A 17,383-nucleotide genomic window follows, 5' to 3' on the forward strand; every position below is an offset into this window, starting at 1 on the left:
CTTACTCTTATATTTCCTAATCTCAATAGATCTAGAGTATACTGGTTTGTTATGAGTTGGTCTCATGGAGAAAGCAACTAAGTTCTAAGTTAAATTCATATCTCTCTGGTGCTGAAATTACAAGTAATTTCAGCACTTACAAATAAGTGGGTTGTTAGTTTGATGGAGTATGATTAGTTAGTGTTCAATATTTTATAGGGATAAAATATAAGAATATTGACCATTAATAAAATCTAGTTTAGATCTGGTTCCAATTGTGACAATTTTAGATTTTAGATACCACAGCGGATTGTGAAAATTTTATACATCATTTAAGAAAAATTTAAGAAATGACGACCCCTGATATCCCGGAGAAAATACTAGCGTTAGTAACCTTCTATAACTGATTTTCATGAAAAGCTAGTGCAATGATACATTATATTTTCTCAACAGATAACGATTTGGTTTTGAGAGCAGTTTCAGGAGTGAAAGTCTACATTAGTCATTATCCATTTATTGAAATAGGGGACACTCGCAAAATAATTTCCTCCCGAACAAGTTTCCCTTTCCTGAGCATTTTTTCCAGGGTAACTGGCCACTCCCAAAAGACATTTAGGCACTGAGGTACCTGGATACATTTTGAACAGAGGGTTCCCTGCATCTTCCTTGCAAATGTTCCCACCGATATTTACTGGCTTCGTGCATATGTTGTCTCTGGGACACCCTCCTAGGATTCCTGCCTTCCTTTGAACTAGAAGCAACTCCTGAAGATCTTCTGATGGCTTTGAGCTTGAGGAATCTAAGGAGCCCATGCCACAAGTTCCTATGATACTGCAAGGCTCTTCAACTTCTGGACACAAGACAATGTTTTCGAAATAAGGCATCCTGGTTAGCCTATACTTGAGCTTAATCAGTCCAATGTCGAAACGAGTAGAGTTGATTCTCGATCTAAAATAATAAGCTTATTTCGTTATAGATCATTTGAAAACTTTTGGAATGAGAAAGTATTAGTAACCTTCTATAAATTTTTCATAACGGTACTTTGATATCATTGAATCTAAAAACAAATTCCATGCAAAAACAAAAAATCTATATCATGAAAACATTTGCTTATTACAGCGCACTCCCATTCCTGTGGGTTTTAAAAAGCATAGCCGTTTTTTGAAAAAAATTGTTGAAAACTTTTTCGAACTTTTTTTGGGTCGAACAATGAAATTTTCCGAGATATCCGAAATTAACATAAGGACCAGGGGCAACTCTAGGATTTTGTCAAGAGGGGGCGGATTTTCAAAAAAAAAAATTGAAGTTTTTGTCGACCTCTTTTTTCGGCAAATTTTTGAAAACTAGGCAAATTTTTTCATAAAATGTTCCTCACATTTATATGGGGAGCGTCCGTCCCTGCATTCCCTAAATCCGCCTAAGATAAGGTCCTTATTTTAACAGGCTGAAAAAAACAGGCTAAAAATGACAAGTATTTGACCAAAAAAGTGCGTGTTTTTGACGCGCGCTCCCCTCTCAAGTTTAGTTAAATTGAGGGGGAAAACTTTTTTATTGCATTCCAAAACATTTTGAGCATTTTTGATGTTGGTAAGCCAAAAATAAACTAAATTTATATCAAAGTGGGGACGTTTGGAAAAATTTGCTAACCAGAGTTGAGAATGTAAGCTTATTAGGGAAGGAAACCATTTTTGTAGGCAAACATACCTCTGATGCCAAATGATTTTGGCAGTTGATGTTGTTGTTCTCAATTTGTCGTATGTTCTGGTGTATTCAGTGAAGTCGCCAACCTCCACATAAACTCTCTCGGCTGAACAAAAAAAAGATTTTTCAGTTTTTTCTTCAGAAACCTAAAGGTAACCCCCCGTCGTATTCGTTTAAACTATCCAAAAAAGCTATAAAGAAATTGATAATGGACGTGAGTTGAGCATTGTCACCGTTTTGAGAAAACAGGAGTAGCAAAACATTGCTAAATAATCAATTGCAATCAAGAATTAAAAAGAAAGCTCATTTGAATATCAGAGCGAGTCGCTCTATAGTCGAGGGGCGAAGGAAACTTGGGCGGCACTCAGCGTTGTATTTGTAGCTGTTCATTTAGCATGATTGCAATGAACATGCTTGGTTTCGAACCTTATATATCACGGGTGCAAAGAAATTAGGCGGCATTGTCGGGTGTTAGTAGGATTGGTGCTCAGGGCGGATTTAGGGGGGGGTCAGGGGGTGTGGGCGGACGCATCTCTCCTTTCAGGGATTCGACCCCCTGCCGATCCCCCCTTTGTACTATTTTGATATATCCATTTTTGGCGACGGACCCCAAAAACGTTCTAAAAGCGCCTTCGGCGCCAATATATGCTAGTTTTGAGGGGGTAGCGCTCGCCTTTTTTGGCCTGTTTTTTTTCAAAAATTTTTTGGCCCTTCAACTTTTTTTGGCATGTTTTTGGCCTCTTTTTTTGGCCTGTTTTTTTTTCAAAATTTTGCCAGCGGCGTAGAAAATTTGGGCAAAAAAGGGACAAAACAGTGCTTTAGGAGAGCTCGAAAATCAATTTGGTCGACCTAAAAAAAAGTCGACGCTTCACTAAATCCGATAATGACAATATTTTGAAAATAATAGTCGGGTTGTACATAGTGTCATGATGCATGCAGCGTTGATGAGCGTTCTTAATCAACATCCGAAAAGTATGCTTCTTAGTTCAAATGATTATTGGATGCTTCGTTTTGTGTTTCAAAGGTGGGTTTTACTCGAATCAGATTCTTGTCGACAAATGATGTGAAGTTCCATTGTTGGTGTTAGCTTGCTGCTTGTTATGTAGTTGATTGTAGGTATCCTCGAAGGAAGAAAAAAATTGTGGCTTTTTCCATGTCCTCCTTAGTGATCGAACGTTTAGCTTTTTTGAAAACTTCGATGATGAGTAAAACCTGGGCACTGACGCAATCAATTTGATAGCAGTCTGGAAATTGAGAGAAATCGGTCAGTGGAGTGGTCGAGGTATTTCTGTTGTAATGTTACTTTATTCTGAGATAACAACAAAATCCAAAATCAAAAAATTACAAAATCCGATGCTACTAGCCAGACCGTATATCCATCTTTCAGTTCAATTCGCATGATGCGCTGCCTTTTGGATTCTTTTCATCAAGTGTAAATTTCCATGTGCAACTTTTCGAAGCGTTCATATCTCACTGGCGCAGTAAAAATTATATATTACTAGTAATCCAAATATAACAGGTAATGCAAACAGGTAAAACAGGCGGGCTCCGCAGTTCTGTCTGTCCAATGGTGTTTGCAATGTGGCTCCATTCGTATTTCATCCTTAGTGACCTATTGCATTTCATCAGGGTGGCATTTAATGTCAGTCTTGAGATGCTTGATTGGTTCAATGCGGCTTGCCTTGTTTTCCAAAAAGGCTAGTCATACAATTTTCATATACGGAAAAATGCTAATCATACACTTTTCATGCAATTCCATGCGTACAGAAAATTGCAGGAAAGATCTATGATTAGTTTTCCATAAAGCAAAAATAATGATTTTTTACATTCTAATTTCTTCTGGTTTGTTCGTAACCGAACGCAAATGACATAACCCTTGGTTACTCAAACGTAGTACCAAAGGTATAGCCATCTTGCATCAAGAATGCATTGGAAAAAGTTTGAAATGTCTGTACTTCTGCCTCACACAAATAACTTACCGAAAGTAACTAACTTTTGAAATTTGGCAAAAATTTTCAAAGATGATTATTTCTAAAATTTGAGTTTTTAAATTACCAGACATTGATCAAGGGATACAAAAACATGTCATACAACAGAAAGAGGAATTTTAAGCGTTTTTGAAAAAACTTATGAAGAGAAAAGGAAAAAATCCAATATAAGTATATCCAGGACTACGTTATACACACAAAAAATTGATTTTTTGCATGCAAATTTTTTTCAAAAAATGTTTGTTTGAGCGCGAAAATCAATTTGCGATCGAAAAAACCCAGAAAATATCAGGGACATATTCAAAAATACTTCATACTTCGTCGTCATCAAAAAAATGCAAGTCATTCATTTTCCATATATGGAAATTGTATTGTTAGCAATTTTTTTTGACAAAAAGTTTTTGTTTTTTGTTTTTTACGATACACCGAATTTTATGCCAAAACAAGAGAAATGTTTTTTTTTGAAAATTCGACGACACCATTTTAGCAAAATGTTTGAAATTTGTATGATAAGTATTTTTCATAGACTCAGTTTATGGAATTGTATGATTAGCATCTTTGGTCTATGGAGGTCAGCCCGGGTTACCAATAGTAAACACACTTGTGTTTCCTGGTTTATCTGTAGTCCTAAAGCAAAAGTAGCCATGGAGTCTTTTTACGCGTCGAACAAAACAAGGCATTGCATGTTAGTAAATGACAAATAGAGGCTCAACATGTGGGTTAGTCTCACATGAGGAACTAGATAGCATTGATTGATCCATTTGTAGTTTTGTGGATCGAAATCAACAGGAACTACTTCGTACCAGGCCAAGTCGAACTTCAAGAACTTTCAGTTTAATGGAGAACCGTGCTAGGATGCCCAGTGGGTCAAATACCTGGCAAATGTAAAAAGCATTGTTGAAAGCGTCGCCGTAACAGTTGAAATATTTGACTTGGTTTTTGGTTGCATCAAGTAATTAGCCTCAGTTTTGTCCTAGTTAACGCTCAACGCCAATTACCGGATCCACTGAACAATCAGAAGAGTTTTCGCCTCCAGCTCCTCAGTAGATGCCATCACTGGAGTTAAAAATGAACTTAATCGAAATGAATCCCCTCTGTTCAAATGCAAATTTTAGCGCAGACGAGTCCTTTGCTTCATTTTTTGCCCCGAAAGAAGGAATTCGAGTATTCAAGTAGAAACTGTCAAGAAATAGTTGAGCGATGTTGGGCTTGGTTACCCAGTGGTCGGCAGCTGTTCGATGAAAAGTAAAGATGACTAAGGGCTATGATGGCAAGCCAGTATTTTTCACCGAAGACATTTTGCTGCTGCTTCGCCATGATGCCTATTTGCAGTAAAATGCCCTCGGTGTCTACTGAAACGTCGATAACTTTTTCCTGGAAGCGTAGTATAAGATAAAACAATTGTTCGGTAGCTCTGGTCCAGTTTTAAGGACAGAAGATCAAAGAGAATTTTTTATATGTCGAGGCATCGTTGGCTACCCTACGGATTTTACCAAGCTTTTTTGGGCTATTAAAAGGGCAATGCGAAAGATACCAAATTAAATCAATTGTGGATTTTTAAAAGTCATCTAGCTGTGTGCAGCCAGGGGGTTTGCGTAAGAGTTGGGTAGTTTCTGGATCCTTTTTAAACCGTCCGTGAAGTCACCGTAATCGGGTTTTAACTACAAGGTAATTGGGTTGTTTGACCTCGGTTTTTCATAGTATGTTTTTGATGTCATGAGATCCATTAAATTCAATGCTTTGCTTCCGTCTTATTGTCGTTTTTTTTTGAGATTGAAGCAACTTTTTTGTCGCCGTCTTTGCTTCTATTGTCATTTTTTTTGGGATTGAAGCAATTTTCTTGATCCCTTCAGCCTGATCCCTTCACTTCCTTTCACTTTCCATCTTTTCGACAACAATTTTGCGTCTTTTTCCTCAGTTGTGTCAATGAAGTTAGTAATTTAGAATTTGACTCTGTAACTTTATTTTAAATTGCCAGTTAGATCAGAATCATTTTCTATATTGTTCATTTTCTATATTGTTGTGGAAACGATTTCTATATTGTTTTCACCTGTGATTGGTTTTTCATGTCATGAAAAGACCCAATTTGATCTTATGAAGATATCCATTTTTGCTTGAGCGACTTACCGTTTGATTCAAAACTTTTGAAAATTTTGGTCAGTCTTGCAAAAATCTATATAGGAGCATCTTTGAGGTCAAAATACTCGTACGCGATTTCCTTGTCAGTTTTTCCTGAATATTTCAAAAAAAAATTTTTCGGAATGTCTATAAAAAAATTTGTCTGCGGTGCAGAAAATTCGGTTAAAATAGAGCCTTTATAGTAATATGGATGAGCTCGAAAAATCAATTTGAACGACCAGGAAAAAGGTAAACAAAACTTTCAACTATTTTGAAAATCAATCCTACGAGAAAATTTGATTCTGTTTTCATTTATAGCACCGTCTCTTTCTCCTAGATGTTATCAGCCAATAATTGACAGTTTTATGACTGAAGACGATATAATTTTTGTGGTAAAAGATGATTGAGTCTCTAAGCCTATCTAGGGGCAAATATCTAAAGTTGAGATTGCTTAATGTTCAGCTTTTTCGACGGAAACTAAGTGTGATATGCGTTGCGATATCAAATTGAAAACAAGTTGGAATTCAATACTGTATTCTGAATATTGAATTTAGATTTTCTCTTTTCTTTGTTTTCTTATGTACTGAGAGATAGATCATTGTTAAGTACTCTGATCTCTCACTTAGTCTCAGTGTCATCACTTATGTATGACCTTGAGCGTACCATAAAATAATGATTTAACACCAGAGGTTGGCTGTACATACGTATAATAAATACTGCTACTGCAGTAGCGGTATGACACACCCCCCTCGGTGAAAGAAATAAATTATACAACATCAGTAGGATAATTTATTTAAAAGAGTTCAATTTACTCAGTTCTGAAGAAAGTCTTTTAGATGGATTATGTAAATTTCAATTTTCCTCCAGCTCAATTTCCCAACTCGGGTTCCAATCTACTCCTTCATCTAAAGTAGCATATCCGAATTTTCGCATAAATAAATGTCTTTCGAGTCGTCGCACTTTTGACTCCAAGGGTCTGTCGTCCCGATCTTTGAAATCTCTCAGTTGGTTTCTGTATTCTTTAAGTGCCTCCTTTAAAAGACCTCTTCCTGTAAGAATTTCGGATATTTCTTTGATTGAATGTTTTATCGGATCTCCGAATCGTTTGGGTTCTTTGTTCTTTGTTTGTCTAGAACTTCGTCGAACACCTGACTCTTCCGCACTTGATTCGTCCGAGAATCCTTGTGGTGGTTCGAAGTTTGTATCCAATTCTGAGCCTTTTTGAGGATTTTCTCTAAGTTCATCCGCAACTCGCTGCACCCCTCTTTTTAACAGTTGGTCCGCGTACTTCTCCCAGTCAGACGGTGCCAAATTTCTATTGTGAAACGTCTCCACTATATCTTCCAAAGGGGTGTGCGCGTCAATGCCCTTCAGTTTCGGACGCTGTTTGATTTTCGGCGTAGAGCTCGACTGGATTTTGGTATCTGCCCTGACCGAATCCGGCTTAGATATTGCTTGCTCTTGTTCCGAGTTGACTGCAGTCGCAGTTTGGTTTGCGTTGGTTCCCTGTTGTTGCTTGCTTCGGCTTTTCTTCTCTTTTCCGCTCTTTTCCGGCTTATTCGTGTTTGTTTCCTCTGCTGATTTTGGTCCCGCCAGGTTTGGTTTAGCTCTTTTTATTGCAAGATTCAGTCCTCCCCCGGCTTCTGTGTCCTTAGAAGTGACTATTGTTTGGCTCTTCTGAAAGCGCTCTGTTGGGTTCATTTCATTTGCAATTTCCATTTCTCCTTGGAGTTCATCCTCCGATTCCAGTTCCTCTAGTAGTTCTGGAGAACTGATTCGCTTGAACTTTCTTGTAGGTTCCGACGATGGACTTTTACTTGTGCTTCTCTGTTTTTCTTGAGTAAGTACGGTTTTTGATTGAGCTATGTCCGATTTTCTATAGATCGAACCGGCCGATGTCTTAATTGTTGATTCCGTTTCTGAAGCTATTTTCCCCTTTAGTGGTCTGGTTAGGGCTTGTCCGCTTTTCCTTAGAGGGTCCTTTCTAAGTATTGTCTTGGGTGGTGACTTGCATTGGTTTTCTACTTTATCTTCCACGAATCCTTTTTCCCAAGAGTAAATCATTTCTTTTCGAAGATCGGGATTGAGTTGACCTGTCTCGTCCACTAATTTCCTGATGTCATTTTTAGCTGCATCCCTTCTTTCGTAGTTCCATCGGGCATTTGCCTCCAACAATTCCTTTAGGGCTTTGGCTCTTTCTTTGTCTCTGTCCGATGTTATCTGCTGCTTGTGCAGTGGGCTTGTATCCCTGCTCAGTTGTCCCTTGCGCACTATCTTGAGATTCTCTCTCGACTGATCAATCCTCCGTTTCATTTGAGACGCAGTCAGTGCTGAGCGTTCCAAGTGTTGTTTGTCTAAAGAATCAGAATTATTTAAAAACCTATCCCTCACAATTTTAAATTCTGTTTTTGGTAGTCTGCCGAAATGTGCTTGGAACGGGGATACTTGAATTGTTTTCTGCTTGTTCCATCGTAAATCTCGCATTATAATACTGAGACATAATTTGATTGATTTATTATTTTCATCGAGCATCATCACTCCCAGTCTTCTTTTTATTGTTTGAATTGTACGTTCAACCAACCCACAACCTCTGTGATCCCCCACCGGACAGAATTTTTGTTCGATATTAAGTTCCGAACAAAATTTTTTTAGAGTTTTTCCCTTAAATCCTGAAAATTGGTCCGATCGAATTGATTCAGGGACTCCATGTGTGTCGATATATGATCTCAAGAATTTTACTGTGCTCTTTCCACTTGTGGATTTTGTAACCTTCACTGATGGAAATTTTGAGAATCGATCAATAGCTACTAAAAGATAGATTTTTTTTCCTTTCTGATTTTCTATAGGCCCCGCGTAGTCTAGTTGTACCTCCTGTCCCGGCTGCGTGAGCAGTGGTAGTGGTTTTGACGAATTTTTCGAAATAAGGTATTTAACATTCTTACCATATCTGGTACAACTACGGCACTCCTCTGCCAAATTCACGATGTCCTTATTCATGTGTGGCCACCACAGATATTGCGCTGCTCCCAACATCGCTTCCTGTCCTGGGTGTCCCCGATGTATTCGTTTGAGGACAGCTTGTCGTAGTTGGACTGGTACCGCTAGCCGATTATTGACTAAGATGCAATCGTCCTGAACTGCCATCTGCGACCACAACGGATTTGTATAGGGTCCCATCAATTCGAATCCTTGTTTGTCCCCTCTCTCTACCACTCTCCTGAGGCGGTCCATCCACGTGTCTTCTGTGGTCAGTTCTGCTAATAAATTTTTGTCGAACAGTTTTGCGAGGTTGTCCAGAGTCTCTACTTGTTGCTGCTTTTGCAGTCTTAATTTTCCTAGACCCTTTGGCGGTTGAATTGAGCATACTTCCTCCTCACTCTCCGCCTCTTCTGTGGTTGTAAGGTCGACTTCTAATACATTCACCTCACTGAGTTTTCGTTCTGTCGATGCGATCGGTTTTGACGATGTTGGACTTGATTCGTCTTCCACATTGTCCCTGACTTCTTGAGTATCGGCCACCAGTTCTCGATTTTCCTGAACATTGTTTTCTCCGCCTATTAGCTGCCAGAATGAGAGCAGTCTTTGGTCCGCTATTCGTTGTTGTTCCGGTTCCAGTGACCATTTTACTCGTTGTGCTTGACGTGTTTCGCTGTCTGAGCTGTCCCTATTTTTTCTGCCTCCTCGTATAATTTTTCTCGTACGTTGTACTGTCTCTGTGATCTCCTCCTCTCCCGAGAGTTCGTTATTGGTGGAAAATGATCGGTTCCACTTTGGGTCCATTAGGCTTTCTTCACGCTCCTCGTTCCGCCAATCTTGTGGTGGGCTGGACCACCAGTCGTATGTTCTGTTTGCATTTTCTGACATCTCGATTCTTGAGTCTGTTTTTTCTATTTTTTTCGGTACTGGTAGTTTTTTCGTTTTGCAATTATTTAAGACTGACTGTTTGCTGGGTTGATTTGACAAAAGAGTGATTTGATTCTGTTGAACTGTTGAACTGTTGTGTTCAGCTGTTTTTGCAGTCGTGGAAACTGTTTTCTCTCGTTCCGGTCGAGCTTTGTTCGGTTTTGACCGTTTTGGTTGCTATAGCAACCATTACTTGATGACTGTTTCCTAACATTCCTTCTAGAACATTCTAGAACGTTTTCGTTCCGGTTGAGCGACCTTGAATCTTTAAGCCTACTGCTCCAGCAGTCGAACGCTTCATGAAAAGAGTTTATTGTTGCTACTACAAACTTTTCGTCTAATTCTGATTCGGGCCAGGGATCATTGAAAGGATCACGCGATAAATAATCAACTATGCCCATGTCCCTCCCCGGAATGTGAACTATGTTGAACTGATACGGCAGTAACCGGTCAACCCACCGGGTTAGGCGTGATTGGTAGGTCTTGTTCGATTGATTAACATCCAGTGCTGTTGTAAGCGCTTTATGGTCAGTTGCGATGGTAAATGGTTTCCCCAGAAGGTAGTGTTTATATCTATCTACTGCCCAAACAACTGCCAATAATTCCAACTCATTTGTTGAATATTTTTTTTCTTGCGCATTTAAGTATCGGGATGCGAACGAAATTGGGACCCACAACCCTTCATCATTTTGTTGTTCTAAAGTGGACCCTAGTCCATCATGGCTAGCATCGCATTTAACTCGTGTATCACGATTTGCATCGTAATAATGTACTTTCGTAATATTCGCCACAGCTCCTTTTATAGCATTAAATGCTTCTGTGTGAACATCCCCCCACTCGAATTTTTTCACCGGTAGTTTCATGTTTTTTAACTTTTTCTTTTGATTTTCTTCTTTAAGAAGTGGTCTTAATTTTTCTGTCAGACTTGCAACGTTAGGTATAAATTTAGCTAAATGATTTATACTTCCTAGAAATGACCTTAGTTGTTTTAGGGATTTGGGCGGGTTCAAGTTTACTACCGCTTCCGTTTTAGTGATCTTCGGTCTAACCCCTTCTTCTGAGAGATGATGACCCAACCAATTCACTTCTTGTTTGAAAAATTCACATTTTGATAGTTTCAGTGCCAAGTTTTCCGCATCCAATTTCTTTAATACTGCTTCTACTAGATTGGCATGTTCGATTTCACTTCCCTTTGACACAATAAGTATGTCATCCAGAAAACAGAACGTGTTTTTAGCGTGATTGATGGTTCTATCCATAGCCTTTTGAAATTCAGCTGGCATATCTGCTAGTCCGTAGAATCCTGTCAAGAATCTGTAACTTCCGGTTGCTTTTCCGCCCACAATGTTAAAGTTGCATTGCCTAGCTGTATCCGCAGCTAATTTTAGTTGACTGTACGCATATTTCAAATCTAACACCGAAAAATATAGCGTACCCTTTTTGTTTTCAGTTACAATCTGGCTTACCCCATCAATAGGTTCATCTACATTTGGCATTTGGTATTTGTTTTTGAACAATTGTCTATTGATTGGTTTCGCGTCCATTGCCAATTTTATTGAGTCGTCCTTCTTTACTGTTATCACAATCGGGGCGATAAAGCAATCACTTGTACACTTATCAAGTTTTGTTATATGACCTTCTGTCAATAACTTCTCGATTTCTTTTTCGACTTTATTTTGTATATGAATTGGGATTCTTCTCCCCTTTTCTTGTATCGGACATAGTGGGTATTTGAATTTTGAACTGACGATGTGGTTTTTAGAAATGCCTTGCCTTTCGAATAAGTTCTTAAATTTATTTAAAAAAATTTCTTTCCAACCTTCCGACTGCTCGCACATGAGCACGTCAAACCTGGTGAGTTCTTTTGGCGCTGTTCTTTGTGTAGTCACTATTCCCACTTGTCCTTGCAAGTCTAATCCCATGATGCATCTAGTTTTTCGCTCTGATACCAGAAAGGTTGCGCCCTTAACTTCCCAGCCCGCTGACCTCAGATTGGTTTTTAGGGCTCCCAGGATACTGATCGGTTGTTTGTTGTAGTCCACAAATTTTGTTTGTAAGTTCAATTTGTCAGACGGTATGAATCTCACTTTGTTTGATTTTTCCATGATTTCTTTCGTCGTTGCCCAGTTAAGAAATGAAACAGGACTACCAGTATCCACTGTTAGCTGAATAATCTGGTTATCTATTCGTACCATAGCCTTTAGTGACTTTACGCGGTTCAATGTTGGATCTCGAATAGAGTCTATTTTCTGAACTCTAACCACTTTTCCGTTTGTTTCTTTTCTCATCTCATTTATTCGATCTTTCACATATTTTGAAACTCGTTCATTTTCCGGTTGTTGAGTTTGTATCAACATGACTTCAAATTCACTACAGGACCCAACACCTTCACTGATCTGGTCGCATTCCACTATCGACTCTTCCGAATCTTCCGCAACTTCACTTACTTGTTGTGATCTGCACATTTTAGCGAAATGATTTGGTTTACCACAGTTTTTACAGTCCTTTCCCATCGCTGGACAATTTTTTAGGTGTCCTTGTTCAAACGTCCTTCCACATCTATTACATGGTTTTGTTTTCGTGTTTTGATTTTTGTTATTATTCTCTCTATTTCTGTCTGTTATTATTTTCTCTTCTATTTGGAGTTTTGGTTTTCCCCCCCAAATTTCGAACTGCCATTACAGGTTCCTGTTTTATTCTTACACCCGATGTGTAATTGCTACTTGATCCTCCTGCCGCCGCAGCATTAGTCTTTTGAAATGCCATTGTGGTTAACTTGCTATGTTCGAATTTTATAGCCCTTTTTAGAACTTCCTCTGGATCCAGGGTTTCGAATGTCAACGTGTCCTGTAATGTCATGTTCTTCATCTTCGAGATGAACAAGTCTCGCACTATTTCATTTTCCAATGTTCCTAGTTCTGATCGGGCTGCTTGAGCAGTTAACGCTGCGTGGAATGATTCCAGAGATTCTCCAGGTTCTTGCATTCTCGTAAATAACTTGTATCTCTCGTATGTTACACATTTCACTTTTTGAAACGAGACTTCTGCCAACTCTGTTACTTCTCTGAACGTCATTTTCGATATTTCTGCGTGCGGATTCTTTTGTAGGAATCTTTTCTTTCCCTCAGTGCCCAAAGATAGAAATAGTCGTGACACCAGTTTCTTTTGTACTTCGTTGTAGAAGACATTGTGTCCGACTCGTGGGCCTCTTGTTCTTTTCTCTTCGTTCTCCAATGCTACTCTGTCTCTAGCTAGTTTATCTCTAAGAATTCTGGCGTTCCTCGCATCTTCGTTCTCCCCATCCCTGGGCGTTTCCGGGCGTGGTGGTGGTTCCTCTAATATGTCTTTTGGTTCTTCCAAAATAATCTCTGGGTTCACATTTTCTTTGACCGTAACCGCCATGAGAAATTGTTCGAACCAGATTTTAAATTGCCACGGAGGGTCTAGATTCGCTGATGCCCAAAATACCGGGATTCCCATATCCGTTCTGTTGTCTTGAGCTGCGAATCCTGCTGGCTGCGCCATGTGATATGCGTTGCGATATCAAATTGAAAACAAGTTGGAATTCAATACTGTATTCTGAATATTGAATTTAGATTTTCTCTTTTCTTTGTTTTCTTATGTACTGAGAGATAGATCATTGTTAAGTACTCTGATCTCTCACTTAGTCTTAGTGTCATCACTTATGTATGACCTTGAGCGTACCATAAAATAATGATTTAACACCAGAGGTTGGCTGTACATACGTATAATAAATACTGCTACTGCAGTAGCGGTATGACACTAAGCAACTAAAAAGCTTTGATCGCTTTACGGTTTTTTTACGCTGTACCACGAGAATTCATCAAAACTTGTTTGGACGACCCAAAAATGAGGACATATTTGCAATTTTTCGTTTAAACTTCAGAAAAATGTGCGGAATATTTATGCTCGGAGTGTTTTCTTTTCAACTTTTTACTTTTCAACCGAGCGCTTTTTTACGGAGTGTTTTTAATATCAACTTAAAATCATTTTTGTATAGATCTCTAATACAAAGATTTTTTCAGGTCAATTTTCACAAACTAGTTTCAAGTTGGGACAATTTTGCCGACATAACTCAAATTGGGATAATTATTGTGCGATAAATTTCAGTATATTGAAGCTTTAGCGGCAAATTAAGTTCTTCCAAGTTGAACTGAAGCAAGCAATTTACTTTCAGAAATACGTTACCACATGCAAATTTAGGAAATGAATTTTTTCAATTCAAACTTTTCGTATTTTTTCGATTATTTTATACGGTTTTTTCAAATCAAAAAGCATTTGATTGATGATAGAGGGCATATTTGGAAGATTCCAGGCTTTGCCCTGATGTACGGGCAGAGCAGCCTTGTATTTATAATTACACCTATATGTGAAAACTCAAGGCCTCTCATACCAAAATTCACAGCTTTCTTAACTAGATGTTTTCAATACCAATGATATCTTACGTGCAACTCTGTAGATACAATGTCCAGATGTCAGAATCCACAGATCGCTCAAAATGGCCGCCCCACATTTATTGAAGACTGTCACATCATCGTTCAGAACATATACCCGAGCGTAGAATGGCCTGTAGGGACTTTTATGGCCTTTTATTATGGTCTCAATTGTGCTGGCTGATTCAGACAGGGTGTTTTTGCTCTTCGTTCTCTGCTGGGACCCAGGTGAACATAAAATTGAGAAAAACAGAAGTTGAATTAGGCAAAAATGAATTGTGATCCTCAATGTAAAGGCCATTTAATCCAAATCAATATAGCCAAAACTGAGTTAATGAAATGGCAACTAAACAAAGATTGAACGTGGCAAGGGCGTTCACAAATATGAACAAAATGGCTTGTCTGTTGTTCTCAGTTATATAGTTCAATCAAATGTAACAAAGTCTTCATCATCAACAAAATCCCGGTCATGAAAAAGGTTGTAGTTTCCGCTCACAATTGTTGTCAAATATGCGGGTTAATATCCGTTACCTGTAATCAAAGTTTGAAAATCGCTCTGCATTTCATTACAAGATCCTAATTGCACATTGCAACAGAATTAAGGTCAAAAAAGTTTGGTCATTAAATGCCACCCAAATAACAAACAGTTGTTTTTATTTTGTTTTCCTTTTTGCAATTCAGCAGTTCAGAGGCGGATATAGGACTTTCCTGAGAGAGAAGGAGTATTTTTAAAAATGAGTTAGAAGTTTTGTCGACATTTTCTGAAGGTCAGCCAAATCACGATTAAGAACCTGTTTTTAAAAAAGACGTTTTTGGCACTTTTTGGAAGTTTTTGACCTGCACTCTCCCACTAAGGGTTAGCATTGCACCTTTCGTATTGTTTTTTTTGGCAATCAAATTTGCATTTTTCACTCAAAACTTTTACCTTCTAAAAGCTCCTGTAAACTAGCCACTGCACAAGGCACAAAATTAACAAACTATGGAAAGATTCAGTTATCACTCATACCAACTCGAACAATGAAACAAAATAAACTTTTACTAAAAGCCTTCAAACAATTATTCCATATAACAAATAATAACCACAAAATATTTGGAATATCATTTATTACAAAACGCATCCCAACCATAAACATCTTAAACAGCAAATTACAGATCAAAGACAAGTTTACAAAACTCAAAAATAAATCTCTAATTTTTTCAAGGATTAAATAATCCAACCCCATTTTTTCTTAACATTCAAAACCACTAACAGGACATGCATATGAGTTTTTTGGTCAACCAAGCTCATCAAAACAACAGCGATCTAAATACACAAAAACTGTGGATGTCTGACCTTGAATTCAGACCAATTCATAAACTTTTTATAGTAACAATTTCATCTATAAAATACGCTATAATCACAAACACAGATACAATAGCGCTACATGAATATAATAATTCGCCATAGAAAACTGCACTTCCCTTAGAACTGTTAGAGTATTGCAAAACAAACGCAACATCAACTCCTACACAAGAAAAGGCATACAGAATATAATATCTTAAAACTGTTGCATATTTGTCAGTCACCATTACCAGATATATTCACCATTACACTTTCCACTTAAGCGCGGCGCAGTTTTCAAAAATTAAACGCCCAAGTAAAGATTCAACACACTTACAAGACAAAGTAAACCGACATTTGGAAATTTCTGAACAATACATAGTTATATCACTTAAAAAACGAACAACAATTCAAAAGAAATCCATTTTAAAACCCAGTTATTATTCTCGCTAATGGAGAATCACTCAAAACATTCTTAGACACACGTTTTTTAAACTATCTAATTGATGATTCAAAAAGCAACTTTCCCATAGAACCAATACAAGTAATGATCTCGGTAGAAAATAGACAATATTTTACCACCGCAGATTTGAGCAGTGCATATAATCAAATGCTAATACATGAACAATCAATTCGGTTAACACAATACGTTATTGAAAATTGACCATTGGAATTCAGTAGACTTTTTTACGGTATATATACAGGACCAGCAGCTTTAACTGCCCCTATGAGTAAAATTTTGAGACCACTAATTTTAAGCAAAAACGTCAATACATAATTAGACGAAGTTTTCATACAATTGCAAACAAAGCAAGGACTTTTTCAACGTTTCAGGAAAACACCACCAAATCTTAATAAAAGAAAACATGAAAGCAGACTCAGATAAATTTTTTTTCTCACTCCTGTGTAAAATTCCTTGCAAAAAATATAGAAGGCAACGCAATAATCCTCTTGAAATCCCAAATAGATGCAATTTTAAAACTCAAACCACTATCCAAAATTCAAGAAGTCGTTAGAATGCTAAGTTTTTTTAAATAAATTTATAAAATGCAGCTTTATCTCAGACCATTCTATAACATTTTTAGACAAAAAAAACCATTTTGAATGGACCTTAGAACATCAAAAAAATTTCTAAGAAATTAAAACACTCCTCAAAGAGCAACTTTCAGGTACCTTTCCAGACTCAAATTAGCCATTTTACGTTATGTCCGATGCCTCAAATTTCGCAAGTGGCGCAGTTCTTTTGCAATCACACTGAGGCACCAACAAAATGAAACTAATATCACCAACATTAGGTTTTTTTTAAACAAGCAGAACTAAGACTCTCCACACTCAAGAAAGAATATACAGCCATCATACATTTGTTAACAGAAAATGAATTCCTAATTCTTGGATCGAAACACCCAAAAGTTTTTTTTACAGATCATAAACTCATAATTTCGCTCCTTACACAAAAATCTACTCCTAACCATAGAGTATATAGATTTCATCTAGTTTTAAAGAATTTTCCAAAAAAAACATATAGTTTGGACAGCAGCAAAAACCGTGCTCTACCAGATACACTTTGTCAAAATACCCCAACCGAAATACTTAAACGAAAAACAACTGAGGAAATAAAATACCAAAAAAATAACATTCTTTTTCGCGAAAGACGAAACATCACCACGAAAAGAATGTAAATACGCATTCAAATTTTTCTCTGATACTAACGAAATCACAACGAAATAAATCATTTCCATTAATAAAAAGAGGAAGACCTAACGGGTACAATAATTTTGGCAGGCTCTCTCGAATCAAGTCAAAAGTAAGAAATCAACAAAATATTTGATTTAGAAGACCCTTTGGATAAAATATTACAATCAAAGAACGAAGTTGAAATAATTTTTCTACCTAGCACAGAAAAATTAACACATAATTAC

General features: G+C 37.6%; 1 protein-coding gene across 1 annotated transcript; it reads right to left on the reverse strand.

Annotated features, from left to right (window-relative positions):
- Positions 1–261: 261 nt before the first annotated feature.
- Positions 262–14,508, reverse strand: LOC134840450 (chymotrypsin-1-like). The gene is made up of 3 exons (XM_063856297.1): positions 14,156–14,508; positions 1,684–1,786; positions 262–927 (listed from the first exon to the last, which is right to left on the reverse strand). Exons 1-3 carry the CDS (start codon positions 14,442–14,444, stop codon positions 459–461), a joined length of 861 nt encoding a protein of 286 aa, XP_063712367.1. The 5' UTR covers positions 14,445–14,508; the 3' UTR covers positions 262–458.
- Positions 14,509–17,383: the final 2,875 nt, after the last annotated feature.

Source organism: Symsagittifera roscoffensis, chromosome 1 (genome assembly GCF_963678635.1).
Source record: "Symsagittifera roscoffensis chromosome 1, txSymRosc1.1, whole genome shotgun sequence".
In the NCBI taxonomy this organism is placed as follows: Eukaryota; Metazoa; Xenacoelomorpha; order Acoela; family Convolutidae; genus Symsagittifera; species Symsagittifera roscoffensis.

Bases quoted from the DNA above. Each gene is read 5' to 3' on its own strand.
- LOC134840450 (XM_063856297.1), bottom strand. From the start codon at position 14,444: ATGGCCTTTACATTGAGGATCACAATTCATTTTTGCCTAATTCAACTT. The intron at 1,787-14,155 runs GTAAGATATCAT...TTTTTTGTTCAG, and splicing joins TTGTATCTACAGAGTTGCAC to CCGAGAGAGTTTATGTGGAG. The intron at 928-1,683 runs GTATGTTTGCCT...TTATTATTTTAG, and splicing joins AAAATCATTTGGCATCAGAG to ATCGAGAATCAACTCTACTC.